This window comes from Papaver somniferum, chromosome 10 (assembly GCF_003573695.1).
Source record: "Papaver somniferum cultivar HN1 chromosome 10, ASM357369v1, whole genome shotgun sequence".
Lineage (NCBI taxonomy): Eukaryota > Viridiplantae > Streptophyta > Magnoliopsida > Ranunculales > Papaveraceae > Papaver > Papaver somniferum.
Genome location: NC_039367.1, coordinates 147,274,023 through 147,297,111, shown reverse-complemented (window position 1 = coordinate 147,297,111; position 23,089 = coordinate 147,274,023). Strand labels below are relative to the sequence as shown.

General features: G+C 37.0%; 3 protein-coding genes and 1 pseudogene across 3 annotated transcripts; 2 read left to right on the top strand and 2 right to left on the bottom strand.

Moving 5' to 3' along the window:
• Window positions 1-798: 798 nt before the first annotated feature.
• On the top strand, window positions 799-3,151 carry LOC113316969 (glutamate decarboxylase 1-like). Its single transcript, XM_026565125.1, has 5 exons — window positions 799-928; window positions 1,050-1,254; window positions 1,369-1,784; window positions 1,894-2,200; window positions 2,415-3,151. The coding sequence occupies exons 1-5, from the start codon at window positions 843-845 to the stop codon at window positions 2,913-2,915; spliced, it is 1,515 nt and encodes a 504-aa protein (XP_026420910.1). The 5' UTR covers window positions 799-842; the 3' UTR covers window positions 2,916-3,151.
• Window positions 3,152-4,740: 1,589 nt separating this feature from the next.
• Window positions 4,741-6,128, top strand: LOC113315079 (annotated as a pseudogene).
• Window positions 6,129-6,617: 489 nt separating this feature from the next.
• Window positions 6,618-7,340, bottom strand: LOC113318864 (non-specific lipid-transfer protein-like protein At5g64080). Its single transcript, XM_026567143.1, has 2 exons — window positions 6,963-7,340; window positions 6,618-6,883 (listed from the first exon to the last, which is right to left on the bottom strand). Exons 1-2 carry the CDS (start codon window positions 7,312-7,314, stop codon window positions 6,867-6,869), a joined length of 369 nt encoding a protein of 122 aa, XP_026422928.1. The 5' UTR covers window positions 7,315-7,340; the 3' UTR covers window positions 6,618-6,866.
• Window positions 7,341-13,165: 5,825 nt separating this feature from the next.
• Window positions 13,166-17,652, bottom strand: LOC113318863 (dolichol-phosphate mannosyltransferase subunit 1). Its single transcript, XM_026567142.1, has 9 exons — window positions 17,615-17,652; window positions 15,310-15,443; window positions 14,946-15,045; window positions 14,797-14,830; window positions 14,650-14,726; window positions 14,541-14,566; window positions 14,189-14,353; window positions 13,992-14,106; window positions 13,166-13,504 (listed from the first exon to the last, which is right to left on the bottom strand). The coding sequence occupies exons 2-9, from the start codon at window positions 15,420-15,422 to the stop codon at window positions 13,400-13,402; spliced, it is 735 nt and encodes a 244-aa protein (XP_026422927.1). The 5' UTR covers window positions 15,423-15,443; window positions 17,615-17,652; the 3' UTR covers window positions 13,166-13,399.
• Between the last annotated feature and the right edge of the window lie 5,437 nt (window positions 17,653-23,089).

The following is a 23,089-nucleotide window of genomic DNA, read 5'->3' as shown; positions in this document are numbered from 1 at the left end:
TAACAGAAAAAAACGAAGTGCAGTCAAAACATGAAATTCAAAGAAAAGATGAACAATTATGCTACTGTGCACTCGATTACATAATAACGCACTTCTAAATTGTCAAGATTACCCCCATCCATTACAGTTTAAAGGTTCGTATGTATTCGTTGTGTATAGAACACAAGATGAAGAGTCGTGCTATTGTGCGTACGACGTACGTATTCGTTGTATAAAGTAAACCAAATTTGACCAAAAAGTCTTTAGTTTGACCGATCGGTTCATCCCCAAAGAAAAAGGTGGTCATCCCCAAGGAAGCCCCCAGAAGTCAGAACCTCAGCTAATCCTAGGAAAAGGATGGCCATTCATATTCAACCAAAAAAATATTCTTTATTTATGATGGTTTGATTTCAACCCAAGACTTAGTTGTTAAAACATGACTTTGAACTCAAATAACTACGGCCTATATTGGGTCCGCGTTGCTTTCTACCACTTTTTCCTATTAATGAAATATTTCTTCTTTTACTCTTGTTTTATTAGTAGCAGATTTCGACTTACGAAACAAGAGAAGAAGGTTCTACGGACGAAAATAAATGGAATGTAACTTAGTTAAGAATAAAAATAAAAAAGGGAAAGAATCGATTCAAGGAAAGAACGCTATATGCAGAAACCAGTCGTACCCTGTCAAGTTCTCACCTTCTTCATCAAGACATTGATTACTATAAATAGTTAGCACTGCAGAACAAACCACTTCATCCCTCTCTTTGTTGTTCATCCTCTTTGCGATCTCTCTTTCTTCTTTGCGATCTCTCTTTCTTCATCCCTACTAAACATTCTGTTTGGTTTGGAATTGAAAACTAAAAATGGTTTTATCAAAAACAGCTTCGGATACTGATGTTTCAGTTCACTCGACTTTTGCTTCTCGATATGTTCGAACATCTCTTCCAAGGTTAGTTTAGTTCCCAATCTCTGTATACGTGAAAAATAAACTAAGTTTTGTCTTTATTTTGGCGCAGTTTTCCAATAGTTTTTTATGCATGGGCTTGGCTAATTAATGTTTTTGTGATCAGGTTTAAGATGTCGGAAGACTCAATCCCGAAGGAAGCTGCATATCAGATCATTAACGATGAGCTGATGTTGGATGGAAATCCTAGGTTGAATCTTGCTTCGTTTGTCACAACTTGGATGGAACCTGAATGTAATAAGCTTATTATGGATTCTGTTAATAAGAACTATGTCGACATGGATGAATACCCTGTTACTACTGAACTTCAGGTAATTATATAAAGTGCCAGATATATTTTATATGTACATGTCTGCGATTGTTTTTTGTCTCGGATGTTTATGTCTGCTCCTGCTCCTTGGTCTAAGTTTGGTGTTTTTGCATAGAACCGCTGTGTGAATATGATTGCGCATCTCTTCAATGCACCACTTGGAGAAGATGAAGCTGCAGTAGGAGTTGGGACCGTTGGATCTTCAGAGGCAATAATGCTAGCTGGTCTAGCATTCAAGAGGAGATGGCAAAATAAGATGAAAGCTCAGGGTAAATCATGCGACAAACCCAACATTGTCACTGGTGCCAATGTTCAGGTCTGCTGGGAGAAATTCGCTAGGTACTTTGAGGTGGAGCTTAAAGAAGTAAAACTTAGTGAGGGTTATTATGTCATGGATCCAGCAAAAGCTGTTGAAATGGTGGATGAGAATACCATCTGTGTAGCTGCAATCCTCGGTTCAACCTTAAATGGAGAATTCGAAGACGTTAAGCTCTTGAATGATCTCTTGCTTGAGAAGAACAAGCAAACTGGGTATTTTTTACTTTTCTTTATAAAAACAGCAATGGAATTGATAGTTTCTTTTGTCTTGTCTAGACCACTTCCCATCGCATCCCTTATAAATTTTTCGGTGTATTTGCAGATGGGATACCCCGATACATGTTGATGCAGCGAGTGGCGGGTTTATTGCACCATTCATATATCCAGAAATAGAATGGGATTTCCGTTTGCCTTTGGTGAAAAGCATAAACGTCAGTGGTCACAAATATGGCCTTGTATATGCTGGGATTGGTTGGGCGATCTGGAGGACAAAAGAAGACTTGCCAGAGGAACTCATTTTTCATATCAACTACTTGGGTACTGATCAACCCACCTTTACCCTCAACTTCTCCAAGGGTTCCAGTCAAGTTATCGCTCAGTACTATCAGCTTATTCGCTTGGGTGTTGAGGTAAGGCTAAGTCATTCAAATTATGTTTCTGGATAAGAAAAATTGATAATGTGTGATATATTCGGTATAGTCAAATTATATTGATATACCAATATTGGTAATATTGATATATCAATATTGGTTATTGGTATATCAACTGGAACTGCTTCTGTTTTAGTGAAATTGGTTCTTGGATTAGAGACCAAAAACTTATACGCATATGTTTTCCTAACAGGGTTACCGTAACATCATGGAGGCCTGTGCAGAAAATGCAATAGTACTTAAGACAGGGATCGAAAAGATTGATCGATTCAACATTGTGTCGAAGGACAAAGGAGTTCCATTGGTAGCATTCTCTCTGAAAGACCATACACATTACACTGAGTTTGACATATCGGATATGTTACGCCGTTTTGGATGGATCGTTCCTGCTTATACAATGCCAGCGGATGCGCAACACATTACCGTTTTACGTGTTGTCATTAGAGAAGATTTTTCGCGCACCCTAGCAGAAAGGCTTGTTATGGATATTTCAAAAGTTTTGCATGAACTCGATAGCGCGTCCGCAAAGCTTACTGTGAAGATTAACAAGCAGATATCCGATGATTATGAGAAAAAAGTTCAAGAAAATGAAAAGAAGTTGCTGATGAAAGCCGAAATGGAAACTCAGATAGATGTTACTAACAAGTGGAAAAACATGGTGACTTCGTCTAATAAGACCAAAGGAATATGTTAATTCTACGTTAACATATACTCCTCATTTTTGGTAATTTAATTTCTGAATCAGTAAGTTTGTTTTGAGAGAGTTCGGGATGATCCATTTTGAGGAGTTTTTCTTTTCTTTTTTTTAGTTATTCAAACCATTTTGAGGAGTTTATTATTTTGATTTGATGTATTTGATTTTCACTGTCAAAGGTGACATCTTATATATGATGAATGTTTTCAAATACTTTTACTGCAATAGAAGGGTTATTAGTTAAACTTGAATTTATTTGTTTTTTCTAGGGAGTTTTGCCAGTTCCATGGAGGCAATTCTCATCTTTACTGCAGCGACGCAGCCACTGCCAGGGGAAGAAAGTCACAAACCCTTCATTGCAGCCCAAGCACTAGATACATATATTACAACCAATTTATACTAACACTTCAAAATTTATAGTTTACTAATTAAAATACTTTCAGTAGTACAACACTAGAGGCGCGCATGCCGCCTATGACAAGTTTTATTTTTAGAATTTAGAATTTTTAGCTTTATCATTTTTCGTGTTTATGCTTTTTGTATAGGTTGGTGGAGTTCTTCTGCTAAATTTCTTAAGAAGAGTATAGAATGTGGCAAAAAACTTTGCATCTTAAACCGCTATCATAAAATGTTTCCTGTTAAATTCCTTTCTGTGATGTAAGAGTAGAAATTCTCTTTCATATATATAGATTCCACCTCTACATAACTGGTTCAAACTTATTGTTGATGTTTCATACTTTCAACGAAGTGTGAATGTTGCAGGCATGGATCAAATTTTACATTATTGTGCAGGATAATGATTAGCAAATTTGGAAACTCAGCAAGGACTTGGGAGGTAAAGCAGGCAGAAGCTTTAATTTTGCTTAAGATGTAGAAAGGATCCTCATATGCAACTACCTCATGTTTATGATATAGAAGGGGAAGCAATTGTGAGAGTTCCACCAATAGTAGACACCGGACTCTTGCTCTTGGGCAAGTGGGGCTCCAGTAAACAATGAGTTCATATGCCCTTCTAATACAGGAAAAACACCAATGCAGTGTCTTTAGATTTTTGCAGGAATATGATAAGTCATCACTAATACCATGTACACGCGTTCTTCCCTCCCACAATCCCCCAACAAATACAGGCTCATGTGCACGAGAGAATATAGGGGAGGAACACTTAACACTTGCCTAATCCACCAACAACCATCTCTCAACATCTATTAGGGGATACCAATTTGATTCGGGGTATGCCAAAATCCTTGCAAGAAAAACATCCCAAGCATTGGATTTGTATACCCCCACAAGAAATTAGGTCCCATATTAGCATTGTGCCAATGTTGCTTAGACTTGGGAAGAGCTTTTCCGTTTTAGAGCCGAATTGCGAATCCTATAGGAAGATGAAACAGTCGAATTGCGAATCCGAGAGGAAGATGAAAGTTTTTCATGAAAATATTATAAATACCCAAAGGATTAACCACATCTTTCACATTACAATTACATTCTTTCTTAAGAGTAAAAGTCTTGTTTCTTGTGTTGTCCGTCTTGTGAACAACTTTTTATTTGTAGAGGAAACCAAAAGATGTCAGGAGGAAGAACAGATCCAGATTGGTCAGCTAATAATAAAGTCAGAAAGACTTTTCTTAAGTTCTTCAAAGAAAAAGATCAGAAGATTTTGCAGTCGAGTGTCCTCTTTGCTAATGCCCGGTTCAAGCCAATTTTCCTGGGAACTCTTCAACCTAACACTACCTTGAGTAAGCTGATGAAGCGTGTTTGTGATAATCATAAACGTATTCTTGCAGCAGAAGCCTGTGTTGCAGCTACATCAATTGAAACACATAGGATGAAAAGCTCAGAAACAAAAGCCATGACTATATTAGAAGAATTTAGAGAACAGTGCGCTACACCAATTGAGAAACTCCGAAACGTTGCTGATGCTATGACTGCTGAGATGCATGCTGGTCTTGCTTCTGAAGGTGGTAGGAAGCTTAAGATGCTTAACAGTTATGTTGATAATCTCCCTACTGGAGATGAACACGGCCTATTTTATGCTTTGGATCTCGGCGGCACAAACTTCCGTGTGTTGCGTGTGCAATTGGGTGGAAGAGATGGGCGTGTTGCTAAACAAGAATTTGCGGAAGTCTCAATTCCTGCTGAACTGATGACTGCCACTTCAGGTGAACTATTTGATTTCATCGCTAAAGAACTGGCAAGATTTATAGCGACAGAAGGACACGGTTTCTTCCTCCCTCCTGGTTGTCAGAGGGAATTGGGCTTCACCTTTTCATTCCCTGTGAAGCAGTTATCGATCTCATCTGGTACTCTTATCAGGTAGACAAAGGGTTTCTCCATTAACGATGCGGTTGGTAAAGATGTGGTGGTAGAACTAACTAAAGCCTTAGACAGACAGGGAATAGATATGCGTGTTGCGGCTTTAGTGAATGACACAATTGGTAGATTAGCTGGAGGCAAATATTTCAATAATGATGTTGCAGCTGCAGTTATTTTGGGTACTGGAACAAACGCAGCATATATAGAGGGTGCACACGCCATTCCTAAGTCTGGAGAAATTGTAATCAACACGGAGTGGGGTAACTTCTGGTCACCACACCTTCCTGTGACTGAATATGATAAGGCTTTGGATCAGGACAGTCTTAACGTTGGTGAGCAGATTTTTGAAAAGACTATTTCTGGGATGTATTTGGGAGATATTGTACGTAGAGTTCTCTGCAAAATGGCTGAAGAGGCTGGATTTTTTGGTGATATTGTTCCACCAAAACTTAGAACTCGATTCGTTTTGAGGACTCCTGAAATGTGTGCCATGCATCATGACACATCTGCAGATTTGAGAGTGGTTGAAAGAAAATTGAAGGACATCTTTGGGATATCTGATACTTCCCTTGAAACAAGAATAATGGTTGTAGATCTCTGCAACATTGTTGCAACCCGTGCTGCCCGTCTTTCGGCCGCAGGGATCTTGGGTATTTTGAAGAAGATGGGAAAAGACACGGTGAACGAGGGAGAGAAACAGAGAACTGTTGTTGCCGTGGATGGAGGATTATTTGAGCACTACACCAAATTCAGAACCTGTTTGCAGAGCACCCTCAATGAGTTACTCGGAGATGAAGTTGCAACACCGTTGTTATTGAGCATGCAAATGATGGCTCTGGAATTGGAGCTGCTCTTCTTGCAGCTTCTCATTCTCAGTATCCCGGAGTTTAAGAATCCTGATAAGACAGAATACCCGAATGTTTATAATTGTATAACCTGAAAGTGTCTTGTGATATCGCACTTCGGTCTGCCTTCTGCCCATTTTCTTCTTTCTTGCTGTAAATTAAAAACTTGGTGGCTTCATATATGAGCGTAATTTAAGTTAAATGTATTTGTTCTTTCTTGTTCTGAATAAAATTGAGAAATGAAACTGTTCTTTTATTTATTTGATTTTTTATATTTTGGACAAAACTTCTACAATCATAGCAAAACACCTGCAATCTCATTTTTCTGCATCTGTGAACATTACACTACTACAGAGTGCAGAATGCTAACAAATTATCACGATGACAATTGCTAACTGTACAAGAGCTCTCCAGTAAACATATAGGATCCTGTGATCTCAATGGAGGCGCAAATGGCACAGTGCTACATGGGGGAACTTTAAACTTGAACTGTTTTTGTTTCTACGGAATTTGCTCATCTTTACTGCAGCGGCGCAGCCACTGCTAGGGGAAGAAAGTGACAAACCTTTCATTGCATCCCAAGGAGATACATATTACAACCAATTTATACTAACACTTAAAAATTTATGGTTTTCTAATTAAAATACTTTCAGTAGTACAACACTAGAGGCGCGCATGCTGCCTATGACAACTTTTATATTTAGAATTTAGAATTTAGAATTTTTTGTGGCATTCATGCACACACATACATAAATAGCATCCTCTTTGCCGGCAGGAGATCCTAGCTTGTTCCTCATGGAAGAGTATACTCTGTCAAAGAACAACAAAAGTTTTGGTTATGGAAGATAATGAGGAAAATAAAAATGAAATATATGGGAAAAATGTTTACTTCCACATTTCTTCCCAGCTGGTCTGTTTCTGATGTTGCAACGTTTTGGAATAGTGATTGCTATGGCTGGATTAATCCCAGCTTGCTTCACTAATGGTGACAAGAAAACAGCACATAAACACTTGGGGGAATTCCTTAGTAGAACCGAAACTCGAGAGCAACAAGCTGGAGAAACCTTAGCTCTGACATTTTGAACTGCTCCGAGACATGCGCTTAAGCTCAACGCTGCATTGCTTATAGGCGTCTTCCCGCATTCACCCGCAGCATGTACTTCTTTAACATTGATATGAGTTGACAATAAGAGAAAGATGGCTATGGAAGCAAAGAATCTGCCTGAGTAATGAGTGGACATGTTTCAGAGGGTTTCTAGTTGAAGGAGTAGTTTGTTGACAAGCTCAATCTCGTCTCTTTATATAGCCTGTGGAAAAGGGGTAATGTGTCTGTGGTGGATGGAGATTGTGCTAGTGAGTGAGATATTGGAGTGCGGTGGTTGGTAGTGTATATGCCGTAGAAATTCAAAGATTAATGATTCAAGAGCGTCTGAGTCATGCAAAACACCAGACAAGGGTCTTGCTTTCGGCAGTGGTACTCATATCTTTGGTTAGCATGATTCATCATGTAATGATAACAATAAGTGATGGCTTTATCATTCTTTCATGTTCGTGCTTTCTTTATAAGTTATCTTATTCTCCTGTCGGTTGGTGGAGTTCAACAAATTCCATTGACATGGTTTGCCAAATTTCATTGGTATTCACCGATAGTTACGGTGAGGAGTCGGACTAAAACCAATTGTGGTTACCGTGGTACCGGTAATACTAATACCGACTAACTTACCGTGAGCAGTCAGATGACAGATCTGATGATTCTAATCACACAGATAGCCCAGCAATTTACATACAAAAAGGAAATCCTACAAAATTTGCCCACATCTACAGTATTGGGCCATATACACACAGCAGCAAGTCACAAACTTGTGAGTAAGGGTTTCTAATGAATGTGTAAGAACCCTGATTTTGGGCATAGTGAAATATTTCTAGGCATACAAAACAACTGTCCCATCTTGGATTACCTTATAAGTGGTATCCTATGAGAGCAAGTTTTATGGTGGATTTCATCCTATTCCAAGTGTGGAAAATTCATGGAATGTCAAGTCTAGTGGCTTCCAAGTAGGGGTTTTCCACAGAAAATCCAAGCAAGGTTCCATGGTTTGGTGGAAGGGTCCGCGGAATCCATCCAAACGCCACTAAGAATAGCGTTGAACGCCAATAAGATTGACGCAGTAGAGGACAAAAAACGCCAATATGAATGGCGCTGAACACTAATCAAAATAGCGCAAGTCAAGCGCTATTAAGAATGGCGTTCAGCGCTATTAACAACAGCGTTTCAGCAGCGCCATTAACAATAGCGTTTAGCGCTATTCACAATTGCGTTTCGTGCTGTTAACAATAGTGTTTCGTGTTATTTATTTTCTTACACTCTTCTCACATCACTCCTGTTTCTTTACCTATAAATTGAAAATAAACAAAATTTATAAATTTGAAATTGAAACATGATTCAAATTAGCTAATTTTCATTTCATAGATTAAGTTACATGGATTAAAAAAACTAAAAGCGACATTATATGGATTGAAATAACTAATATTTAGAATTTAACATGATCTGATTTTCATTGTCAAGCTTCATCGTTTCTCAAAGTTCACTTCATCATTGGTAAGATCACGATATTTAATTTCCGAAAACGGGATGGTTCTTAAGAATTTGGTACACATGATCAAATGCAAAATATTTGTTGTTTTGTTGAAATATAGAGTTCTAGCATGTGCCTCCTACAAAATAAATAAACATAATCTCTCATTTAGAAAATGAATGACTTAAAATATGTAGATAATTGAAAATAAGAGGTTCCATTGAAATACTTACAACTCCTCCGGGCATATTTGCATGAATTGAATCTATGTTCCCGAATCACTATGTTCTAATCCCAAAATCCTAGCCATTTCATATACATTAAAACCAACCCCACCATTATTTATCATTTTGGTTAATTGTGGCTGTGGAACTACTTCATCTTGTGACTGTGGAACATAATCATTTTGTGTATCATCAACTGCGGCATCATGAATTGTGGATGGTCTTTTACGGCTTAAATATTGACTACTTTCTCCAAAATCATGACTTGTTGATGTTGATCCTTCCCCTCCGTAGTTTAATTCCCCAAGAGCATGTGCACGATCTAGTTCAAACAAAAACTTGTCCTTTGTGACATTTAACATAGCCATCTTGTAAGCTAGATCTTTCCATTTCTCCTGAAAAGAAACACCAACATAGCAAACATTTTAAAGAACTTTTATTATGTAAAGAAAATCATAAAAATATGGCAAACAACATAGTTGAAGGAGTTAAAACAAAAACTTACTAACCCTTGTTCCCCAACTAACATCATACGTAAATGGAGGAGGTTCGGGTGGTTGCAAAGGTACTCGAACACGGTTGCCATGACTGTCTGAACGTTCCGTATACCAGGCCATTGTTGGAAATTCAGGTGAAGCTTGTGAGACGTTGTCATATGCATACCGTGATGGATGTACTGGGGGGGCCTGATTCAAAAGAAATGTTGGATCTTGAGTACTTGCAGCTCCAACTTAATCTCTGTTATCTTGACGCTGGATTTATGGAAGCAAAAATCCAATAGATTGTTGCGTCCACCACCACACATACTTGGCCTCTTCAACATGTATATAGTCTCGTCCTTCAACCACATCAATAGAATCCAAGGGGTTAGTAATGTCTTCCAATATTTCACGTGGACTTCTTGGAATTGTTATAAATCCCCTAGTTTGCCTTAAAAACCGTTCACCAAGATACAAGATACTAGTATCTCTTTCCGGATTATAAAAAGCCACTCTTTTCATGGAGAGTTCACGAGCATGCATTATATCAGCATGATCTCTAAACACACTATTATACCATGGTTTCCATACCGTTCCAACAATTGTCCTCAACTCAATTTGTTGTCGAGCTGTAGTAAGGGAGTGTTTAGCACTATCCCTTTGATACTTCACTAGACTATCCTTCTTAAATATCATTGGTGCGGGCCATACATCAAGAGGTGCATCTTCTTTGAGAAAAGGCGTCAAAGTACGAAAATATATGTAAAACCAATATTCTACAAGCATCCACATTCCACACATGTTTTTTCCACCTCTAACAACCGAATTCATGCTACTATCCAAGTGACTAAAACAAGCCGAACCCCAATCATATTTACCAAGTGCATCCAAATCACGCAAGGAAGTGATCCAACCTTTGTTTGCTCTTGTAGTGGAACGTGCCATTATAAATTTTGAAATCACCCATAAAAAGAAGTATCGAGTCACAATCTCCCAATTTTCATTAGTAATTGCATTGTCCTTAATATATTTTGCGAGGCAACTAATAGGAAATTTACCCGTCTTCTTGCTATAGTTTTAAATCCCATGCAAAGGTACAAAGTAGGTATCCTCTACGTCTTTATTTTCGCTACGATTCCATCTAACTGTAGATGCGTGTTTCAATCTTTCAGGATCATTTCCAATAGGAATTCCGGATAAGTGAACAAAATCTAAAAGAGTGAAACCAATTTCAAAATTTGGAAAATGAAATGAATTGGTGGTATAACACCACCTCTCTATGATTGCATAAGATAGTTGTTGATCACCTCTCTTAATTCTAATTTCAAGCAATCTAGCAAGCCCGGAATTCCGAATAACTTCCTAGCTCTTTCATGAACCATCACACGATCATATAAATCCTCAAGGTCCTCGAAATTACTTCTAAACTGAATATCATGACTTTGAGCATTTGGGTTTATACTTAGAGCAATATGTTTCTCACCCCAATCCTTTCCACTCAAATCCATATACAAATCCATATCCAAAATCTATACAAAATCATCAGATAAAAGCAACATAGTCACACAATGAACTCAAGGAGGATTATCATTCATCAAACAATGTAATTGTTTATAATGTAAAGTGGTAATTTAATATAAATCAAAATATAAATCAACTATAAATCAAACACATTATTTCAAGCTCATGGCGTTGTTCGTGAACAATCATAATGAAATCTAATAACTAAGCAATTCTGTATTGCTTTACCTTCAATTATTAACTCGATTCATATCATAACGAAGAACAATCATAATGAAATCCCTACTTCTTCTAATTCCTATATATGTGATGAAAGAAATAAATCTAAATTATCTACAATTCATTTATTCCAACGCAACACAGATTCAATAGAAACAAAATAATAATTTCATATAATTGTTTATCAAACCATAAACATAAACTCAAAATATAAATCAACTAATCTCTCTTTGGATTCTCAATCAAATTGAGAAATTGAAGTGTGCTTCGATTCCTTATGTCGCAATGAACAAACCCTTTGAATCAATTTCAAGGATTTCAATCATGGTTTGAGAAATCAAACGGGGTGATTATTAGGGTTTTTTTGGTTTGTTGTCCGTTGAGGAGAAGAAGAAGCAGAAGAGAAGAAGAATGGTCGAGTGTTGTCTGGATAAGAGAATTCTAAAGCGCTAATAGGAATAGCGTCCGCGCTATTGAGAATAGCGTCCGACGCTATTGAGAATCGCGTTCTGACCGTTGACGTGGTCAAACGCTAATGATAATAGCGTTTCTGTAGTGCTATTCATATTTGCATTGAACGCTATTCTTAATAGCGTTTCTCTGGATTCCTCCGTTACACTTGTGCTTCCATCCACAGTTCCAAGTGCTGAGGTGGCGTGGAAGATAGAAGATGGATGGATTCCACCATAAGACTTGCTCTAAGTAGTTTAATTACATATATACCCATAATACAAAAATCTAAAATCAGTTTTCTAAAAAATCAAAATCAGTTTCCGTTAACATCTCTTCTTCTTCCTCCTCTAGCCGAACTCTTCCCCTCCCGCGGAAAAAAAAAATCCATCACCGTGATTAGTTGTTGATTCGTAAAAATTTGATCGTAGATTAAACTCAACCACATAATGACTCGTACAAAGAAAAGCAGGGACTAGGCGAACCAAATTGTCTTCTAATCCATCAATTGAAGAAGAAGAACCGATTGAAGATGAAGGTGTATAAACTGAAAATCAACCACCAATTGAACCAATTGCATCTCCAACTCTGAAAATGAGGATAAGAAAGTAAGTTTTACAAACCCAATCTCCTATTTGTTGTTTTTCATCGATAAAATGACGGTTACGGTGTTGGGTTCGGCTCAAAACTGAGTTGCGTTTTTAGCCGAACTGTTCTTCACAAAAGCTTCCTGTAAGTGTATATGAACAGTTCGATATGAAATTTCATGAAATTCCAAGCCGAACCTAATCACGGATAGAGATACATAGGGGTTCGGCGTATTCGATAATCATAATATGTGCCGAACCTAGCACATTTACGAGGTTCGGCTATTACGATATTCACATTATGTGCCGAACCAATACAAAATTCTTACCCCAACAATTATAGGAATATAAGTGATCAGGTTCGGCTTATATAATACTTATGTAAACAGCCGAACCATGTACTACCAAAAGGTTCGGCGCTTACGATTTTCTCAATATAAGCCGAACCTCAGATAATTTTTCTTCCAGATCACACAGGCTTAGGTTCGGCTCATTATGACATTTTTAAACAAGCCGAATTAGGGGCTACAAAGTAGGGTCGGCTCATAATAATAACACTTTCAGCTTGCCGAACTGTTCATTAGTTGTCAATATCCAGGTGGGTTCGGCTGATATATTAAGCCGAGCATATTCCAGACTCGCCGAACCTTAGTGAAAAAACACAAACTTTTTTATGATTTTAAACTACAAAAGTGAGATTAAACATAGGATGGAAGTGTACCCTCCTCATCCATTGAATCAAATACAAGCTTTTTTCTCATTTTCCCCTTCTCCTTCTCCAAAAAAATCTAACTTTTTTTTTCTTACTCAAAAATTTTCATCTACACAAATTTATAACTAAATAATCTAAAAACTAATCATTAATCACTAATCACTAATCATTAATCACTAATCAGAATTATTTTAACTAATCATTAGTATTAACACTAATCCTAGAAGGGCAGATTTGCCATTAAAAAAATTGGTTAAGGGGGCTACTGATTTTATTATTTCACATCTTTTTTTTGTCTTTATTAGGTATGGATAGAAAGATTTAGGTATGCCCAAAATCAGGGTTCATGTGTAATAGTAAGAAGAATTAATTACAGAGTTTGATACCATGTTCTCTACAAAACTGTCAGTACAATAAACGCATTTATACTATGGAAAGATTATATGAAAAAGCAAGAAAAAGCCGGGTGCAACTCACAAATTGAGTAAATTTTTCTCTACAAGAAAAGTAACTAAACAATGATACAAGTAAACGGGAGAGGTTGGACAGTCTCTGCTTTTATGTTGTGACTAATAAATAAACAAGACCTTTCAGGTATTCAACTATTTCTGATCCTCCCAGCTTTGAACTCCCATATACTCTATCGACAAAGGTGATGGGTACCTGTAGACAGATAAAAAAGATACCGCAAACTGTCAGAATAAAATACCAAAAAAACAATGAAACCTAGCATGAGAATAATAGACACATCTACAAGACGGGGACTAGTTTTAGACATGATTTAAACACCCAAAAGTAAGTCTTATTTCTATCTTCGTGGAATCTTGGTAACACCAATGCAAATTCTATCTGTTTTCGGTCATGCTGACTGGTTATTTACACGGACACCAAGTCAAAGGATAATAATTAGTCCAAGCAGAATAATTTGTACATGTCTACAGGATTCTGCACTATCAATTAGGCGACCTATGAACCAAAAAACAAACAGTTCCCTTGTCATTTTGAAGTGTCCCACAATGTTACAGTTTTTCCTAAAACTTCTCAAGTTAACGGTCAACGTTATCTGCAAATCATGGTTTTTAAAGTTAAGTTGATTTCCCGAGTCTGATGTGCCCATGCTAGATTCTAGAATTCATTACTAGAGACATACCTCTTCAATATGGTAGCCTTTTCTGGAAGCTCGAACAATCATTTCCATCTGAAAGACATATCCCTTGCTGACACAGGAATTAATAACATCCTCCAGGACAGATCTCTTGTAGAGCCTTGAAGACACAAAAGAAATGTTAACACTTCAAATCCTAAAGTAAGATTGAATGAAGGTTATGCAAGCAACAAGATGTGTACCTGAAAGACCCAGTTAAATCTGATACTCCAGGCCATAGAAATGTTTGAGCAAGTACATTGGCTCCCCTGCTTGTCAGTTTACGCATGAGGTTCCATCCATGTACACCACCACCATTAACATATCGAGTCCCAGTAACAATGCTCGCACCAGTCTCCGCTTGTTTCCTAAAGCATGTGATACATTAAAATGCATTTAATTTCCAAGAAAGTCGCTAACACAAGTCACTTTTTCTTCATTTTTCCCTGTAATTTGGGTTGGTACTCTTTCTATTTTACCATTCTTTTCATAGTTTAGCCAACACTAAATTCATAACTAATGCAGGAGGAAAGCAGATCAATGGGGAGTTTTTACCTGATGAAATTTGGCAAATACTTCGGCTGCAAAGTAAGAGCCAAAGTAAATTAGAATACACATGGACACAAGCAATGAACAATTAGTTAAAATCACAATAAAGACTTACATGATGAGATAGATCAGCATCCATGATCACAACAAAATTACCAGATGCATGTTTCAACCCATGAATGTAAGCAGTACCTGAATTTATACTTGGATCACAATCTATGCCAAAATTTTGTACATCACAAAGAAAAGAAGTAATACGTACCTAAACCAAGCTTCTTCGGTCTAGCTCTTAATAGCTGAACTACGAAAAGACAAGTATCAGTAAGCTATCTGAAGCATAACAAAGCCTAAAAAGACTTTACACACAAAAGAGCTAGAATATGATTCTAGATCATTTTTCAGTATACATACAATGCGGTCTTCTCCATACACTTTTTGCAACTGTTTGACAATATCTTGAGTCCCATCAGGACTTCCATCATCCACAACAATTATCTCAAAATCAATATCCCTGAAGACATCAAAAACATTGGTCACCATTGCAACATCAGTTTCACATATATGCCAGGAAATAGATAGGGCATCCTTTTAGGAAAAATCATTCAACAATTCGTTCAAAGTTCCAATCTCTTGATACTATTTATTCAAATAAACAATCAACCAAGTTATGCAAAAACCAATTATTTCAGATGGTAAGTTGCGTGAGTCAAATGGTCGAACGAATCAAAATCATATAACAAAAACAGTTATGCTTAAGGGTAGCGAAGGTTTGTACTTGAGATGCTTGAAGACGAGATAGATGATCAGAGCAACATTGAGGCGTTCGTTGTAAGTGGGGATGATTATGCTATATCTATTTGTTTCCTTTTGTTGATGCTGCTCCTCCATCTTTCAGCTTTCCTCCTAGACCTGTTTGATCAGCAGAAACTTAAGACGCCATCTAGAAACCCAATATATTGATAAAACAAATCTTTAAAAGCACCAAATAAAGGCATTATGAAAGAGGGCAACGATAGAAGATGAATGGGAGAAAGACATCAACTAGAGATCTGTAATTTTAGTCACCCAGAAGTGTACAGTGAGATTTCTAGGGGATGGAATGGGCAAGTCAATGAAGGAGAAAACTATAACTTGAAAGGCCTGCCAAGACGCTAACTTATATGTTTGAACCCCACAAGATATTACAAAAATCAATATAACAAATTATTGTGTGTCAAACATTCGATGCAAACACATCAAGCATAGACAGGTTCGTCTGTATAAGAAATTGGCAAACAGGAACATTAATCTATCCAGAAGTAAAAACAAGCTTGCTTTACCTGGTAATCCAAAAATTCCAGTACCTTTTGATGATACTTTGAAATGCACACAGCACAAAAGTCCAATTGTTCAGTAATTGTGGTATCTAGCAGCTTTCAATACAATGGTGGAGATTTGAAAAACAAGAAATAGAGCTTGTTTTGAAGATATTTCCACTAGATGGAAATTTACAAGAAGAAGAATCATCCATATGACTCATGAATGTGGGATTAGACTTCAAGGTGATATGTGGAAGTGTGCTTATGACTTGCTTATGTTGATACCCCTTGCAGGAAAGTTAGACATTTTCAAGCAACTGAATGTTTTTTTGTTCTACCTGAAATACACACTATACTGCTATGCTTTCACAGTGCTTGCCAATCGGCTGGAATTGGATGCTCAAAACTAATAGCCCTATATGGGCTATCAGCCAAACAATAGTTTATCGAAAATTGATCGCGGTCATGGGATTGAAGCAGCATAGTCTTACATGGACTATCAGCTACTTCAACAAACACAGTGCTTCAAGGGGTAATCCAAGTTCTGCAGGTTATGAATTAATTGGCAGAAACCACACTGGTCAATTTGTTAGTACTGAGAGTGGCATTGGAATAGCTTCTGATTCATAGTTGAGATGGTTGCTGTCATCAGACTTTGGAGTGGGCTGTGCAGAATAATTGGTTGAATGCTATTATTCAATCTGACTCTCTTTCTACTATTCAGGTATTTACTAGGGGAAGCCTGCCTTGGATATTTTGGTCCAGCAGAAGTGCCACTGCTGTTCAGTTCAGATACGGGTTCAGGGAAATCAATTTCGCTGCTGATAAGCTTGCAAAAAGGGGAAGTGGGCAAAGATGTGAATATGTAAACAGGCCTAATTACCTGAGTAGTATTGAATATCCCGATCAGGCATATAACAGGTTTATTTGAGCTTTAGGTCTTTCCTACTTTTTTTCTTTTTCTTTTGGTTCATTTGTCCTCTGGACAGTTTTATTTGTAATCTTTCCTCCTTTTGTGATTACTGAAATTATGACATGATTCGTTCGTGACTTCTGAAAGAGTTTCTATCGATGTTTCAATGAATAACTAGTATCACACACAGTACTATATCTTCATTTTGAATAACAACAACATTTCTATTAGTAACTAAGAAGCCAAAATACCTATAAATCTACGAAATGCAGTATAATTTTAAGAGCAATCCCAAAAGACAACTTATATGTTTTAACTACAGAAACCAGTAGCAAACACAGCTATAAAGCACTGTATGTTACAATTTTGTGAGGTGACTTGTTTTCTTCTAATCTTACTTATCAACCAAATCTGACTTAATACTACATTGCCAACATATGATTCATGTCTCCCTAACTATCCAGAAACTTCCCATAAGCAATCAATTTCACACACATAACAAACAAATTGCAACCTTTTGGTGCATTTCACCCTTTGCCCAAAAAGGGGGAAAATTTCCTAAAGACCCCCTGCAGTGAGGCAAAGGTTCTCTAATAATATCACTATCACAATTAGTACTGCATATTAAATGTGTAAATCGAATGCAAACCCTATAAATAACTCATGATCATTGTCTAGTTTTTCTCAAAATTCTCATTCAATTTCTAACAGAGATTTTGCCAAACAGAATAAAGGCATCTAAATATTCGACCTAAATTCATAATCAATAACTTCAACAAGATAATCACTAATCAATCATAGATAAGAATCACTCTGATCATAAATTTGAATCAAATCGACAGCAGGAGGAGTTGGGAGAGAAAACATACCTTTTTGCTGTAGAGAAAGAACCACTTCTCAGATTCGAGAGAAAAGTAAAAAAAAAAAAAAAAACGAAAAACGGGTTTTTGAAGCTTTCACTTTTCTGTTCCCGAGAACCCGTTTTACCAAACACGTTTTATCGTTTTTTTCTTAGAGTTTGTATCGGTGATACATATGGATAAAACGGGTTTTGGAGTGTAAGAACAATAGGACAACGACTGTACTACGGAGACAAGTATAATAATGAGATGAATATCCGTGAGAATTACTCTTACAATAGGCTTCAAAAAACCAATATCATCTATTCGGATGGAATGCCATAGTTGGTTCATGTAATGGACTGATTGGTCTCAACAGATATCACCGTGGAATTTGTGATCCTATCCACATATGCAATCCAAATACTGGGGAATATGTCGATCTTCCTGAATACACCTTAAATGAAGAAGATTATGCAGCCGCCTATGGGTTCGGATACGTCCATTCAGTGACTAATGATCAATACAAAGTTGTCAGGATCTACTACCCTGATTCGGAAGAATACGAAGATGGAGAGGTTCAGGTATACACAATAGGCAGTGGCAGTGGCAGTGGGTGGAAAACCATAAGTACATCATCCTACCAGTTGTATACACCTCGTCCTCTTGGAGTCTTTGTAAATGGAGTTCTTCACTGGATTGATGGCATAAACATGAAAATTGTGGCTTTCAACTTGGCAGATGAAGAATTTCGGATAATTCGATCCCAACCTTGCTATAATCGTTTGCACTATTGTGTTAATAGCCTGCAAGCATTGAGAGGGAATTTGTGCTTTTGTAGTCGACCGTCGAAAAACATCTATTAGATATATGGTCTTCGAGAAAAACGCAACGGAGGAGAGTTGGAGCAGGGACTTCAGTAAATCCATGGTAGATATCCGGTTGTTCCGATGTTAACTACGAAGAAGAATGAAGTCCTCTTTGTGGACTTAATAGGTTCAGCGCTATACTGTTATGACCCAAAATCAGCTACGGTGATGAAACTTTGGGATGTTAGGGAGTGGGAGTTAATGGGGATTACTGCTGTCCCCCACATGAACAGCTTTGTTTCGTTGAAAGCTCTGGGAGAGAGAGGTGTGAAATTAAGAAGAAAGTGATAGATAGAAACCTTGAAGACATTGAATATTTATCACTTTTGGTACTGGAGCCTTGCACAATTGACTGAATTGGGCATTGGTTTTCATCTATTTTTTTCATAGCTGGGCACCTCCCAGGAAATCGATCTCCTACCTTGTTTTTTTATGGGAACTTTGTTGTTTAGTCCACTAAATCCGACCCCGGTTAATGGCTAGTCCAGCCGAAAAACATATTTACTCGTAAGTCCAGAAAAGTTTTAAAAAGAGTAAAATTACTCTACTAACCCTAACATATAATACTACGTATGTTACTACATTTGTTACTAATATAGTACTAGTACTAGTAACATATTTGGAGACTAGAGTTCTGGCTTTAAAGTGGTGAGTGAAACATATTCGTGACTCGAGGGTCGAGACAAAGTATCGTTTATCTTCAGTCTTGTCGTATTTTTCGTCGTTAGCATATTTCTGCGTTCAACAATTGCAACTTGTCCTGGATCCTGACTAAAGATATATAAAGATTCAATTATGAGTATTTTCGTCGCTATGTACAAAATGTTTTAGGGGTTCTGCAAGCATTCACTAGGAAAAATATTAGGTTTCTCTACGCGTTCACCGGGACAAATATCAAGTGGAAGAAATATTCAAAACATCCGTCAACTTTAGACGCATGTACATGAAACAAATTATGGCTTGCAACTAGGTTGAAGAAGAGTTTATGGTTTTTACTCAGCTCACACTTCAGTTACCTAAGTCGTCGAACTTGAAAATGTGGGTAGAGAATTAGACGATACACCATTAACGGGAAAAAATACCCATCTATGTCCCTTCTACCACGTGGTAAGAGGGCCCGACATTTCAAATACAATCTAAAATATATAATCAAAGTGGGAATGTTATAAGTACCCCAAAGGTTAGAAAACTAAGTTTTTTAGGAGTCAACTTGAGAAAGTTGCTTTCACTTTTGGAAGAAACTTGTGCTAGTTTCTTCCTGTGAGTCCTATTTTTTAAGTTGAATAAGGGTATATTTTAAGGGGCGGATAACTTACCCAAGTCGAAACACTATAATGCGTTGTTGCTGACAATTTATATATTTTCATGTTCGATTTCACTTGTACCTCCCACTAACGAGATAAGCTTGAAATCTGGGTTTTCCACTAACATATGAAACTTAGGTCTTTTCAGTTAGATAGGTCGGGTCAACTACTGAAATCGTGCGTCAAACGAAGTTTCTAAAACCTCCAGAGTAAAGGCCGTGCAAGGAGGAATTCCTAATACGAATTTAGATCTTCTCCAATGGAATGTATGTAAAAAAAAATGTCTAAATCCATGTAGGATAGACATTCTTATTTTTTTTAAAACTTCTCCAACCCTAACTTCTTAAACCAATATGTAGATGAGGTGACATAGTTTTGGGTAAAGTATGTCAAAACCAATGTCTGAAACTAGACATTCACTTACACAATGTCTTCCCATCCAACTCCTCATTTTCCCATAAAAGCAATGCGACAATAAGTACAGAAATGATTTTAATCAATCATTAAACGACACATACTCAGTGGAAAAGATTTATCATTTATGGGTTGGAGATGTTTATTTTGTATTATCATATTTAGGAAATGATAACCTTATATAGAAATTTTATTTCTAGAGAATGTCTTAACTATGGTGCCACATATGAAACACACACATAAACCATTGGAGAAACTCCTAGCTTAGGGTTTTAGCAAACTCGCATACTCAATTGAGTAATCTAGGGTTTACATCAATTTTGGGTTCATAAGGGTGACTTTACTTCATTATGCGTACGATCAAGGTCCAAATAAAACAAATACTAACGTTAAAGGAAATCATCTAGCAGCAGAGGACTCTACCTACTTCTTAAAGGACAACTCCCTCTTCTATCCTAAAGCCTCTATCCTTGCATCCACGTCCCATCAGCTATCAGTGTCTCTTCTAGATCAATGTCCCCTTCATAAAAACATCAACTCCAGAAAAATCCAGCGACTATCTTGACCAGCGCACATTAAGACGACGATTCTCATAGGTTATCACCAAGTTCTGGTGCATGAAATCATCAGAAGTATTGTTGTTCGGACATGGCTCTTACTGCATAAAGAACGGTCAGCATATCATCTATGGGTATAAATATCATAAGTGATCCCTTCCATGGTAGAGCCTTTGCCAAGTCATCTTTTACAGTTCAACGAACTTGTAAGGGACACCAAATTCGGCCTCCACATGACATATGTGAACATTCATGAAGATATAAAGCCCTATTTCAGCTCCTCTCAAATTCTACACATGATTTCAAGGCATTCCTTGCGTTTCACACGACTCATCGTAGTCGTACTCACAAATCAGAGAGTATTGATCTATTATGGCCGATGTCAGCTACAAAGAATATTATTCTATGTCAACATATCATCAAAAAGGCTGACTCAATGATGGAATATCAATTTAGGGTTTTGATCATGTGGTGAAATACACATGAGAGAAATTATCGGCCTATTTATTACCCCAAAAGAGAGTAAAATTGAGGGAATAAAAGGATAAACTCAGCCTAGTTATCTCAAGCTATTCCTGAAAAGGCCAGATGAGTGTTCACCATGGAACGCAATCCTTATTTTCACCGACCTGAGATCAAAAAATTCAGCTATCCTTTATTTCTCCAAGCTAACACACAACCTTCTCATAAACTCTCAGAGTAATTACTTGTTCTCTGATATTTATATTCATCTCTTCTTCCCTCCCTAAGACCAGCTGTAATGTCTCATGTGACTGAAACAACCTTTGAAGGGCCACTATGCGTGGTTTAGGAGAAGATTTTTTGTGCTCAACCTCCCGAAACTCACTTTCTAAACCCTTGAATCCCCATTTTAGCTTCTCACCGATTTTTGGTAATTATCTATACTCCTCAATTGGAACTTTTTTCCGACTGAATTTTCCGTTGATCGTGGTAAATTATTTCTTCCACTTTAGCAAATATGTTTTTGGTAATTTTGAAATCTCCGGAAAATTATAAATGAATGGGAGTTATGTTTTTCATTTATCGTACCTGGATTTTAGAGGAAGCCCATTACCCATTTTTACTTCTTAAGCTCCACCAAATTTTTTTTTAATAATATTTTTTCAATATACTCTTTCTTGAGTCTGCGCTAATTCCTTCGGATGCAACTCATTTACATAAGACTTTGTCTTTTGTTGAATGAATATTCTCTCTAGGGAGCATTTTTCTCCGCAACATATTTGCAACTCCATCCGTCAAGCAAAGTATTGACTACGAGGTTTTAATAATTTGTGTTTCGAAAAGGGTGGTTTTTTGAGAAACTATTACGCCTTGAGTAGTTGTGCTCATAGAGCGTGAGGATGCGAACAGAAGAAACACGGTTGTAAAACTCAGAAGCAAATATAATTTGCTTCAAAAAAAAATAAACTTTATTACTAAGATTTAGATATGTTTCTTTTTTTGTTTTTAGACGATAACAAATGAAGGGAGAGGAGATAAAAATAAAAATGATGGACGGTAAGAATTTTTCTTCTTTTTACCAAACGACGAGTCACGAGGATACGAATGAAAGTGTAAACTGTAGAAGAAGTTGTAGAAAGAAAAAAGGAAAGAGAGAGAGAGAGAAATGGTGGAATAAAGGGATAAATTCATCCTAGTTTATCTCAAGCTATTCCTGAAAAGACCGGAAAAGTGTTCTGCATGGCAAGAAATCCTTATTTTCACCGACCTAAGATCAAACAATTCAGTTGTTCTTTATATCTCCAAGCTGACACACAACCATCTCATAAACTCTCAGAGCAATTACTTGTTCTCTGATATCTATATTCATCTCTTCTTCCCTCCTTAAGACCAGCTGTAATCTCTCATATGACTGAAACAACCTTTGAACGCCCACTATGTGTGGTTTAAGAGAAGATTTTTCGTGCTCAACCTCCCGAAACTCACTTTCGAAACCCTTGAATCCCCATTTTATCCTCTCACCAATTTTTGGTAATTATCTACAATCCTCAACCTTCTCATGAACTTTATTACTAAGATTTAGATATGTTGCTTATTTTTGTTTTTAGACGGTAACAAATGAAGTGAGAGGAGATAAAAATAAGAATGAAGGATGGTAAGAATTTTTTTTCTTTTTACCAAACGACGAGTCAAGAGGATAAGAATGAAAGGGTAAACTGTAGAAGAAGTTGTAGAAATAAAGAAGGAGGGAGAGAGAGAGAGAGAAAAGAAAACGCAGGAGAAAGAAGCTTGAATAGAAATCCATTGAATTAGCAAGAACTTGACAAAATGAATCAAATGAGATGGCGTCACTTAAGGAATCCATTAAGATAATCACATCTGAGGTTGTAAACACATTTC

Coding starts and splice junctions, on each gene's coding strand:
- LOC113316969 (XM_026565125.1), top strand. CDS start 843: ATGGTTTTATCAAAAACAGCTTCGGATACTGATGTTTCAGTTCACTCG. Junction 929..1,049: donor GTTCGAACATCTCTTCCAAG/GTTAGTTTAGTT, acceptor TTTTGTGATCAG/GTTTAAGATGTCGGAAGACT. Junction 1,785..1,893: donor GAGAAGAACAAGCAAACTGG/GTATTTTTTACT, acceptor GTGTATTTGCAG/ATGGGATACCCCGATACATG.
- LOC113318864 (XM_026567143.1), bottom strand. CDS start 7,314: ATGTCCACTCATTACTCAGGCAGATTCTTTGCTTCCATAGCCATCTTT.
- LOC113318863 (XM_026567142.1), bottom strand. CDS start 15,422: ATGGAGGAGCAGCATCAACAAAAGGAAACAAATAGATATAGCATAATC. Junction 14,567..14,649: donor ATGCTGATCTATCTCATCAT/GTAAGTCTTTAT, acceptor CTTACTTTGCAG/CCGAAGTATTTGCCAAATTT. Junction 14,107..14,188: donor GATTTAACTGGGTCTTTCAG/GTACACATCTTG, acceptor TGTGTCTTCAAG/GCTCTACAAGAGATCTGTCC.